This window comes from Canis lupus, chromosome 30, assembly GCF_048164855.1.
Source record: "Canis lupus baileyi chromosome 30, mCanLup2.hap1, whole genome shotgun sequence".
NCBI lineage: Eukaryota > Metazoa > Chordata > Mammalia > Carnivora > Canidae > Canis > Canis lupus.
This window is the reverse complement of record NC_132867.1, coordinates 38,788,732-38,800,147: the sequence shown is the minus strand read 5'-3', so window position 1 is coordinate 38,800,147 and position 11,416 is coordinate 38,788,732. Positions and strand designations below refer to the sequence as shown.

Below are 11,416 nucleotides of genomic sequence, written 5' to 3'. Positions count from 1 at the left end.
TCCCCACTTATTCCTTCTCCCTCCCCACTTCCTCCCTCTCTCCCCACTTCTTCCCTCTCTCCCCACTTCCTCCGTCTCCCTCACCACTTCCACCCTCTCCCTCCCCACTTCCTTCCTCTCCCGCACCACTTCCACCCTCTCACCCACCACTTCCTCCCTCTCCCTCACCACTTCCTCCCTCTCTCCCCACTTATTCCTTCTCCCTCCCCACTTCCTCCCTCTCTCCCCACTTCTTCCCTCTCTCCCCACTTCCTCCGTCTCCCTCACCACTTCCACCCTCTCCCTCCCCACTTCCTTCCTCTCCCGCACCACTTCCACCCTCTCACCCACCACTTCCTCCTTCTCCCTCCCCACTTCCTTCCTCTCCCCCACCACTTCCACCCTCTCTCCCACCACTTCCTCCCTCTCCCTCACCACTTCCTCCCTCTCTCCCCACTTCCTCCCTCTCCCTCACCACTTCCTCCCTCTCTCCCCACTTATTCCTTCTCCCTCCCCACTTCTTCCCTCTCCCTCACCACTTCCTCCCTCTCTCCCCACTTCCTCCCTCTCCCTCACCACTTCCTCCCTCTCCCTCACCACTTCCTCCCTCTCTCCCCACTTATTCCTTCTCCCTCCCCACTTCCTCCCTCTCTCCCCACTTCTTCCCTCTCTCCCCACTTCCTCCGTCTCCCTCACCACTTCCACCCTCTCCCTCCCCACTTCCTTCCTCTCCCCCACCACTTCCACCCTCTCACCCACCACTTCCTCCCTCTCCCCCACCACTTCCTCCCTCTCTCACCACATCCTCCTTCTCCCTCCCTGCTTCCTCGCTCTCTCCCCACTTCCTCCCTCTCTCACCACTTCCTCCCTTTCTCCCTCTCACTACTTCCTCTCACTCTCACCTCTTCCTCTCTCACCACCTTCTCCCTCTCCCTCACTACTTCTTCCCTTCTCCTCCCCACTTCCTCCCTCTCTCTCATCACTTCCTCCCTTTCTCTCTCATACTTCCTCCCACTCTCTCACCACTTCCTCTCCCTCTTTTTCACCTCTCCCTCCTCTCCCTCACCACTTCCTCCTTATCTCTCTCTTACCACTTCCTGCCATCTCTTCCCTGTTCAGAGGAGACTGATCCTTACCCGACCTACGAGGGTTGTACTTGGGTTCTGGCTCTGCTACTACCTAACTGGCTCACTGCTACAGGGCAGTTTCTGGACCTTTCTGAGCTGAGGCTCCCCATCCGAAGAATGGGGATGACAGTAATAGCACTTATCTCACTGACGAGAATTGAATTTGGTAAGCATCCACTCACTCAGCATGGAGCTGGACATGCCAGTGCTGAATAAACGCCAGTGCCGAGCTGAAGGACCACCGCATTGACGGTGACAGCGGCTGTCATCACCATTACCAGTACTTCTAAGTTCCCATGGTCTCACCTTCCTACTGTCTCCTGATATTATAAGATGTAAATGTCTTCATCCCTGTACCATGGCTTTCATCGGGTCTCAATCGTTTTCCATTGGACTCAGGCTAATTTTCTGACAGTGTCCTTGTGACCTCCTCAAATCCCCAGGCCATTCTCCACTGGGTCCGTAGCAGGGAATGTTTCCAAAACATAAATCTCATCATATCACTTCCTACTTACCATATGTCAGTAGCTTCCTCTCACCTTCATGATGAAGTCCAAACACCTCCTGCACCCATTCTTCTGTTTCTGTCCCGTGTTCTGCACACGTACTCCCAACACACACACACACACACACACACAACTAGCTGATTTAGATGTGCCACTCCCTCAATGATAGAGTTTATTTCATCAAATTATCGCAGCCATTATTTGAATCCCTTCTGAATTGTGAGGTTAGCGGGGACTGTCCAGCCACTGTTTTTTTTTTTTAATTTTTATTTATTTATGATAGTCACAGAGAGAGAAATAGAGAGAGGCAGAGACATAGGCAGAGGGAGAAGCAGGCTCCATGCACAGGGAGCCCGATGTGGGATTCGATCCCGGGTCTCCAGGATCGCGCCCTGGGCCAAAGGCAGGCGCCAAACCGCTGCGCCACCCAGGGATCCCCCTTTTTTTTTTTTTAATACACCGTTGAGTGTGTGAGTGCACTAATCTTAAGTGTGTATCTTGATGAATTTTTATATGTGTATGTATCCTTGTGACTTTCACCCAGATCCAGACAGAGAGCATGTCAAGCAGCCCAGAGGCTCCCGAAGGCCCTCCACCGCCTGGTCCATACTTCCTTGTCTTTAAGCTGCCTGGGGACCATGAGAGCCACTGTGGGTAGCAGGCATGCTCTGAGTATTTGTGGAAGGTCTCCATCAGTTCACTGGAGGAAGAAAGGGATGGCCCACTGACACTCTTGACCATCTCTGTCCTTTGCAGTTCTCAGACCAGAGATATAATAATGCCTGATTTCAATTTCATCAAAGTACCAGTCGCTGCGATAATAAATGTATTCAAAATGTTTCCACAGGCCTGGCTGCAGACAGTAGTCCCTGCAGATGGTGGTTCCCTGTGTAACTCTCATCAAGTCAGCTCCCATACCTCATTTTATCATCTCAACAATATGTAGGGTAAGAAGAGCAGGTATGGTTATTTCATCTTCCAAGGGAAGGCCCTGAGACTCCAGATAGTCTGAACTCCTGGGCACGTGCACCACAAAGGGGCATCTGGTGCAAGCAAGAGGTGTGAGGCCCATTGCCCATTTCTGTGGGGACAACCTTCTCATCCGTCTTGCTTTTTGATTTCAGGCTTCTTGGGTCCTATTATGGGGTCAGTTGTGTCTCTCCCAAAGCATATATTGAAACCCTAACGCCCACCCAGTATCTCAGAGTGTGGCCATGTTAAGAAGCAAGGTCATTACAAGTTGCGGATGTAATAAGATGAGGCCATGCTGGATTCGGGTGAGTCCCTCATCAAATATGGCTGCTGTCCTTATAAGAAGAGCAGGAGAGACACAGACACACGGAGTGGGAAGAGGCCACGTGAAGCTACGGACTAGATGGAGTGGGGCATCTACAAACCAAGGAACGCTGCGTGCTGCTGACCACTAGAAGCTGAGAGAGGCAGTTAGGGTTCTCCTATGTGTCAAAAGATAGCCCAACCAACACCATAACTTTGGACTTCTGTCCTCCAGGACTATGAGGTAGGAAATTTCTGTGGTTTTAAGTCATCCAGTTTGTGGTACTCATTTTAGCAGCCTGAGGACACGACCACACATCCCATTTGGGCAACGCCTTGTCCTCCTGGTCAAAAAGGAGCGAGCCTCCCCACTGTGGACACCGTTGACATTTCCACCCAAAGTGCCAACTCAGCCATCGCGTCTATGTGCAACCCCAATCCCTCCTTTAGGACATGGCTCAAATGCCACCACTCCAGAGATGCTCTTCTTGATCCTGCAAGAGAACATGGAGGAGTAGACGGCGAAATTCGGGTGCTGGTGCTCTCCCAATGTCTGTTGCTTTTTATTTAGCATGATTCAGGTGGGTGAAAAGTGGCGTCCTGGACTTTGCCTCTCTTCTGCTTGGTAGGAGGACAGAGTCTGGGGAGCAGTGGGGGGAAGATTCCTTATGAGATGCTTTCTGGCCATTAAGTTGGAATACAAGAAAAGGAGAATTGTTGGAAGAAGTCATGGAGAGGACTCGACCTCTGGTAGATGGAGAGCTGGGCCTAGAGTCCTGTCCCCCCTCCTGCACCCCCAGAAGCCACTTCAAGGATACAACCTTGAGAGAGTAAGGTGCACTTGAGACCATCTGGAGGGTACCAGGAACTGAATCTCTTTAAGACCTCTGTATCAACTTTTAGGGCTCTGGAGGGCAAGATGGAGATGCAGTTCTCTGCATCCACATGTGGTTTTATATTGAAATAGGTTCTAAAAGTTTTTGTGACAAGGGTGCTGTGTTAGGCCTATTCGAGATCACTATTATCTTAGTCAGTCTGGGGCAGATGCATTTGGTAGACCCCACAGACCACTGGTTTCACGGGGTATGGGACCAGTGTATTGACACTGGGATCCTGCATCCTGGAAGGGCCTGCATTTGGGCTCCGAAGCTCTGCCATTGCTGTCTTGAAAATTCTTATTACTTTTAGACATTTAAAAATTTATTACTTTAAAAAATTGCTTTTATTACCTAGAAAAATCTTTCCTATGTTTCTGGCTCCTGCACTGTCCTGCCTCCTGCCGCCCTCTCTGGAGGGCTTCTTGCCTGCCCACTCCCTCCCTCCATGGTGCCCCCCGGGGTCTTGACCAGGCTCCTCCCGACCCCATCCTGCAATCACTGCTGCTCTGCCATCGGGTGGCATCTGGGTAATGTTGGAAGAGGAGGCCCAGATTCTGCTATCACCCTCAGTCTGCCTGGTGGGGGCCCGGGTGTGCACTCTGGGAGTGTTGAGATAGGGCGTGCACCACCGTGTGCTGGTTGAGGGCAGCGCCGGGTAGCCACTGTCCCTACTCTAGGCTGCCCTTGCCGTGAGCTATTCCACTAGCGACTTGCCAGGGGCCGGACTGTCACTGCCTCTGATCCAGATACAAGTACTTGCCAGCTTGGAGACGGAAGCCCCTTGAGGATCTCCTGTGCACTGTGCACGGGGCAGTGGTCTGTGGGGAAGGGAAAGCCCTGCGGGGGGCACAGTGGGGGTGGAGGTGGTAGATATGAGCTCTTGGTGCTGCCCTGAGTCACAGCCGCTGGCCAGGGACTGTTCTCATGCCTAAGGGAGCCTGGCATTTAGTAGGGAAGGAAAAACACCATGACGAGTTGAGAGAGACGGAGAAAGAAAGGGGAACGTTTGGTATTTTAGTAACTTTGATAGCACTTTTTCCCTTTTTGAGAAAGGAGCTCCCCATTTTCATTCTGCAGGGGATCCTGCCGCCAGCCCCGCTCCCCAACCCAGCAATAGCCACGGGGCGACTTACTACAGTGACCACACCTGCTAGGGATAGGCCGTCGCATCTCCACCAGCACGTGGGCGAGGAACCGTGGTCCTTTTCGCTCTAGGTGGCTAAGGAGGCGCCGGCTGCACATCAGGTAGGTGGCCAGACTGTGCTCCGGGGTTGTCTGACCCCCGGGGCACCTGACCCCCGAGGCTGCGGAGAGCCGCACCCAGGCGTGGCAGGGCGTTGAGATTCTGAGACCTGAAGGAACAGGTGCAGGTGCAGGTGCAGGAGCGGGATGCGGGGACTGCAGTCAGGCCATCACCTGTCCTCCTGGACTGCCTTTGGGGAAGCCCGGGGAGCCAGCCCCAGGCGTGCAAAGCCAGAGGACACGGGGCGTGTGGTCGGGCAGGGCTGGGCCTGCGGTCCTGAGTGGGTGGCAGCACGTGACCCCCTGCAGCTGCAGAGCTGTGGCGAGCTCAGCCTCACCGGCTGGCTGGCCCTTCCTCCCACACGGGGCCTGGCCATCTTGTGCCCAGCTCTGGTAAAGCACCATTTTGTTTCTGCCTCACCATTTGCTTTTCCTGTTATTTTGCGAGCTGCTTTAGGTGTGCTTATTTCCCCCTTTTTGCGGATAGAGGGAAACGTGGGGCCTGGGCCACACGCCCAGTGCCCGGGAGGCCCGCTCCTTTCCCACGAGACCTCCCTCCTTGGCCCCAGCCACCTCTCCTGGTCTTGATTGCCCCATCTCTGAGCTTTCTACCTTGGATCCTAGATGGGGGTGCATGCCAGCTTTTTTTTTTTTTTGTTGCAAAGTGATAAAATATGGATGCATGCCCTTGTTAAAGCTTTGATTTTAATATGCTTATGACTTCAAGAACCATACAGAACGTTCAGGAAATATAATCATGCTGGCTTTTCACAGTAATGTGGAAGGGGTCCTGTTTGGAATTAACTCAGATTATCAGCAATTTTAATCAGTTTCTTTCTTTCTTTTTTTTTTTTTTTTTTTTGCACCCTTCAGAGAGCAAAATCAGGATTGCCTGTTTGTGTGCGACAGTGTATTTTGAGATAATTAAAAATTAGCCCGTGAAGCCATAGAGATCTTTACAGGAGCAGGAAGGTTCCGGAGGCAGCTTTTTCCCCCCTCCAGGCAGGCACACGAGCTGGACTTTTATATGAGGGTAAACACGAAATCCGAACCCAGCTGCACATTTTATGAAAACTGCTTAACATTTCATGGTCACCTCTGCTTGGCTGGCAGCCTTCCGGAAGAGTCACCCCTGGCCGCGTCTTATTAGCAACCTGCAAGGAAATAACTAAAAATAATCGGCCGCTTGAAATGATTCTTGAAGCCTCTGAGAAATGCATCCTGATAGATGACGGTGCGTGACTCCGCGGTGGCTGCGCGCTCTCCTCCATCCTGCCTCCAGTCCGGCTCCACTTCTCCGCTGCTGCTTTAAGACTGCAGAGCGCCCCAGCGGCCAGAGGCAGGGGAGGGGGGTCCCCGCTCGCCTCCGCGCCGCCCGCTCGCTCCGCGCCCGCCCGCCCGCCTCCCAGGCAGGGAAGGTTAGGAGGGAGCACTGCGATTCGGGCCGCGGGAGAGGAAAGATGAGCCTGCCCGCCCGCCTGCTGCCTGGATGTGGAGGCTGAGGGCTGGCGCACGGGAGGCCGCTTGCTGCGCATCGGGGGCGCCGGGTGCCCGGGATGAGCTCACGCCCGCGTCTGCGGCTCTGTCCACCTCCACCTGCAGACCTGCCGGCGGCCCCCTGAGCTGACGGCGCACCTGGGCTGCAGCCCCGCCGGCCCGCTCTGGCCGCAGCGTTGGGCGCGGCGCCCGGGAGCAGGTGTGCAGGAGCGCAGCGCGCGGGGAGCGCAGCCCTCGCCCCGGAGCCCGGCCGCGCCGCGTGCCCGGGCGGCTCGGCGGCAGCAGCAGCGGCGGCGGCGGGCGGGCGGCGGCCCCCGGGCAGGTGGCGAGCGAGCGGAGCCGGGCGGAGCGCGGGGGGCGAGGCCGGCGCGTCGCTCGCGGGAGGCCGGGGAGCAGCAGGGGCATGTGGATACTGGCTCTCTCCTTGTTCCAGAGCTTCGCGAATGGTGAGCCTTTCGGTTTGTGGCGAATCTCATTGCTCGGATGGACCGGAGCGTGGAGACGGGGTGCGGGGAGGCATTGGGTGCATAGGTGCATGGGTGCATAGGTGCATGGGTGCATGGGTGCATGGGTGCATGGGTGAAGTCTTTCCCTCCTTCTCCTCCCCCCCCACCCCAATCTGTGCTTAAATGATCATGCATTTCTTTCCTTTTTTTTTTTTTAATATTTTTATTTCTTTTGGGAGGAGAGGAGGCAATGTAGGGAGGCCGGGAGGTGTGTGTGTGTGTGTGGGGGGGGGTTGCAAAAAAATTGCTCTGTAATCATTTAAAGGAGCTTACCTAGCAAAGTGACAGCTCCGAGCTAACTCCAGTACTAGATAGCTAGCTCGTTTCAGAATAAACCAGGTTTGGCGACAGGAGGAGAGACTGGCGGAGATCCGTCGCCACTTTGACACGTTACAACCTCAAAGGGACACGGCATTCCAAGTGTGGGCAGGAGGAGGGTCAATTAAGAACACTTGCTTTCGCATTCAAAGCGTTTTCAGCTTTTAAAAGGTGTGCTTTAAATCAGCTGCAATTCGTCTCTCCGGCAGCAATGAAGCCTTTAAGAAAGATCTGTCCTTCCACTCCCCCCACCCCCCACCTCCAACCTTCTGGGTACTACATATTCCTCACAGTCATCTATGTAAAAATATGCACTCATAAGCATGACATCATCTGAGATGTTGACAAATTTTTCAGAAACACCTGTACAGTTGTACAAATGACATCAGTGAATATCGTAAATAAGCATTCCTTTCCTCGCGCCCAGCAATATTGCATTTTGAAATGCTTTCTTCCTGGGGATTTGGAAAGCTATTGCTCTTGCCTGAGTCAGACCCAATTAGTAAGTGTGATTGCACCTTAGGTTGCCTGTCACCGCGTAAATATGAACTTACATGTATGAATGGCTTCCTCTCATTTGGGAACTGGGGGAAATTGTCATCATTTGGCATTGCCTGGGAGTAGCTAGCTACAGCCTAAATTCCCATTTCAAATTTTGGAACACAAATCTGCATAAAATGTATGGCTTGCTGACAGTTAAAATTAAACCATTAAGCCGAATCCCCTACCCAGGAGAGAGAGAGAGCGAGAGCGAGAGCGAGAGCAAGAGAGAGAGAGAGAGAGCAAGGGGGTGGGGGTGGGAGGCAGGAAATCTCGCCCTGGTGAGAAAATGCCAGAAGCCAAGGGGAGGCTCTAAGATTTTCTTGGAAGATGCACAGGGAAGCTCTGAGTGTTAGCTGCATAGGGGTGCATTTTCTTTGCCTCTCTAGATAGCATCCTAGCAATCATCACACTGACAGGCCGGAGGAGACACATAAACTTTGTAAAATTAAAAAAAAAAATGATGACTAAGAAAAGGTAGAGCTGAACCAAGGCGCTCCTGGAATTAACATGGAAACGAGGCTTTGCTCTCTAATATAACCTAAAGCCAAGTGTTCAAAACTTTCATTTGGAGCTTTCCCAGCAGGAGAGAATCGCAACAAGTTCTGACATGACCCCATCTTTCCCAGAGGGCACTCTACCTCTTGTGCAGCCTCGTGGGAATTTACCTTGGGGGAGAGATCTGCTGTAGCTAATGTGTGGTGATGCATCAGGAAAGTCGGCCCTTGATGCTGCTCTGCTAATGTGAACTCAGAGAAAATGGAAAAATCACATACGTCGGCTGGTGCCTCCGAGCCTTGACGGCCTGTCTCACCTGTCAGGGTGTACGTCTCCGGACTCCTAGGAAAGGCCAGGATCATAGGTTGAGATAAAATCTGCATCCTGTTGGGAAGTGTGTGTTTCAGGATGAGGGAAGACTTTGTGCTTCTGAGTGGCAGTCAATTAGTGTTTTACAGTTTCACAGAGGTGACAAAAATAGTATGGGCGAATTTCTGGTTCAGGGATGCTGTGAATGTGCGTGACTTAAAAAAAATTAATTTTCCTACTAAAATCATCACGAGAGACTCCTATATAGGGAGACAATTGTGTAAAACCTCCAATAGTCTATATAGAAAATAAATGCAAAGAATATGCATGTGCATATGTATGTCCATTATCTTCTTACACCTTTTTCGAGACCTTTAAAGTTGATTGATAATCCCCATTATTGGGATTGTGATGAACACAGGTAGATTTCACAATATAAGCCTGTACATGTAAATGAATATTTTACATGGCCGTATTATGTGGCCTGATGCTATCTGTCAGAAGGCTGTGGAAAAGGCTGTGGAACTCTCTTATATAAAAATGGCCCTCTCTTTATATGACCAAGCATTAAAAAAAAAAAATTAAAAAAAGAAAGACCCGACTGTAGAGCTTTGGGCTCTTTCATTTTTTTTTTTTTTTGGAGGGGGGGGTGGTGGTGGTGGTGGTGGAGGAGGAATTAGCTTTAAAGAGTTTCTCAATGAATGATGTTCAATGCACACTGTGCAAAGGATCATAAAATACATGGTCATGTGAAAATAGAATAAAGGTCCAATTTGGAATGCTTGCCCGTTCATAGGACCACATTTCAAAAATGTGAAATCAAATGGTTCTTACCTATCTGAATGAGACTTGGAAAAAAAAAAAAAAAGAAAGAAAAAAATTTTCAAAAAAAATTTTCAACAACTATCATAGCTTGGTCTCCCTGAAATTTGAAAAATTCCTGAACGTGGGTGATAAGAGATCTATGAATTCTAATACCCAAGCTGATTACCGCTAGGCCTCAAACAGCAAAATGTCTGACATGATTTCAAAAAAATCTATTTGTAACAGATTATGCAGTTTGATATTTTGGGGTGCTGACAAAATAAGAACCGCGCAAGGCATCTGCATTTTCACAATAGGCAACAGCATTTTTTTTTTCCCACTGAGGTAATCGGATGTACATTTATTTCTTAATAAAAGCACGGTGGCTGGACAGGCTGCCGACAGTGTTTTGGGTGACAGAAATGAGAGAGCAGTCCCTTCATGGGTTAAACCCTTGAATGAATTACCTCACCTGATCAGGTGCTGTCATCAGGTTTAAAGCAGTCAACTTGTTCTGCAGTGTTCTGGAAATACTCACGGGAGACCTTCGGTTATAGTGCAAGGAATCGAGGTCCACGTATGTGCAGACACACATCCACACACACGTCCCCGGCTGCCTCTTCAGGACAGGATCATGCTGCATTGTGTTTGAGCACAATTTCTCATGGTTTTAACCCCACTGAGCCACATTCTAGTTTAAGATTCTCATTAAAGGCATAGACAGGCCTCCGGATAAGCAGAATGATGAGCAATAAGCATATTCATTACATATAATACATTTTTGCCGGTATCTTTGCCTCTCTTTTGATGGACCCACGTGTCCCTGACATCTTTTCTTAGGCCGTGGAAGCTTGACCTTTGCCGTTTTGCTCTTTTCGTGGGGCTCGTGGAGATTAGGGATGGTGGGTGGTGGGAGAGAGACAGGTGCTCTTCAGAGCGGAGGTAGGGTGTCAGCCCCCCGAGTTCATCTCCAACAGGGTATCTCAGACTGCAGACTGGACATTGTATTTAAATGTAGGAGTAGACCTTTGTGAGCACAAATGCGCCTTGGGGGCTTTTAAAGTGACTTTTATTTTGCTCATGTAAATACACACAAGTAAACGATGTCATTAGGTGAAAAATTTCAGGGCCTCCTGTGTTTTTATTAAACGGATTCGAATTCTATCTCAGAATTTCAGAGCTCACCTGAAATTGCTCGGTTCCTTAAGCTGTGAGCCCCCGCCAGATGCCCTCGGTAGGAAAACAAAATGCCATACAGACCTTTAATAAATGCCAGCCCATCCTTCTCTACTTCTTGACTCCCTCCTGGATGCCACTTTGGCGTGACCACAGTTCATTGCTGCCCTGGGGAATCAGGGACCCGCTGGTACGGCATACAGCACTCTGGTAGGGGAAATAATTTTGTCAAAAAAAAAACAAAAAACAAAAAAAGACCCATCTGAATCCCTAATTAGTGGACCTCCACGTAGCTATCAAAGTGTTTTATCACTGATGGGTCTGAGATGAGATGCAGTGAGGATTTCCTGAAGAGACTCATGCAGTGTACATTGAAACTTGATGTAGAAGGACTGAGAGAGAGAAAGAGAGAGAGAGAGAGAGAGAGAGAGAGAGATGGAGAAGGTCATTTTATAAGGAGAGACCTATCAACACTGCAGGAGACTAGATACTTAATGTTTGGAAAATTAAAGGATGGGTATCTCAGGGGATGCATTTACAAAATCAACGGCATCCAAAATTTCACAAAATTAGCTGACTTCTCCGGGTGAGATTATGAACATGCCTCATCAATAATTAATAGGCAGTGAAGATGATACATTCCGGGTTAGCTCCGGCGGGGCGTCCAGGAGCGTTCCCTGGGTTTGCATGTGTGTTGGGTGCAGCGGGCACACCAGGCAGGGGCCGCCGTGTCTGGGCATTTTCTTGGCTGCTGGGCGGAA

At 50.7% G+C, this 11,416-nt stretch overlaps 1 protein-coding gene and 1 long non-coding RNA gene across 4 annotated transcripts in view; both read left to right on the top strand.

The window, feature by feature from the left end:
- Positions 1–836: 836 nt before the first annotated feature.
- On the top strand, positions 837–6,736 carry LOC140621355 (uncharacterized). Its single transcript, XR_012021070.1, has 3 exons — positions 837–1,272; positions 2,460–5,010; positions 5,881–6,736. It is a non-coding gene; the product is annotated as an uncharacterized lncRNA (long non-coding RNA).
- Positions 6,737–6,823: 87 nt separating this feature from the next.
- The window catches only part of DSCAM (DS cell adhesion molecule), a 732,791-nt gene continuing 728,198 nt past the window's right edge, over positions 6,824–11,416 (top strand). For all 3 annotated transcript variants that reach the window (XM_072807037.1, XM_072807038.1, XM_072807039.1), the window contains exon 1: positions 6,824–6,950. In XM_072807037.1, the coding sequence (XP_072663138.1) occupies positions 6,908–6,950 (43 nt within the window). In that variant the 5' untranslated portion in view covers positions 6,824–6,907. The remainder of the gene's footprint in view (positions 6,951–11,416) is intronic.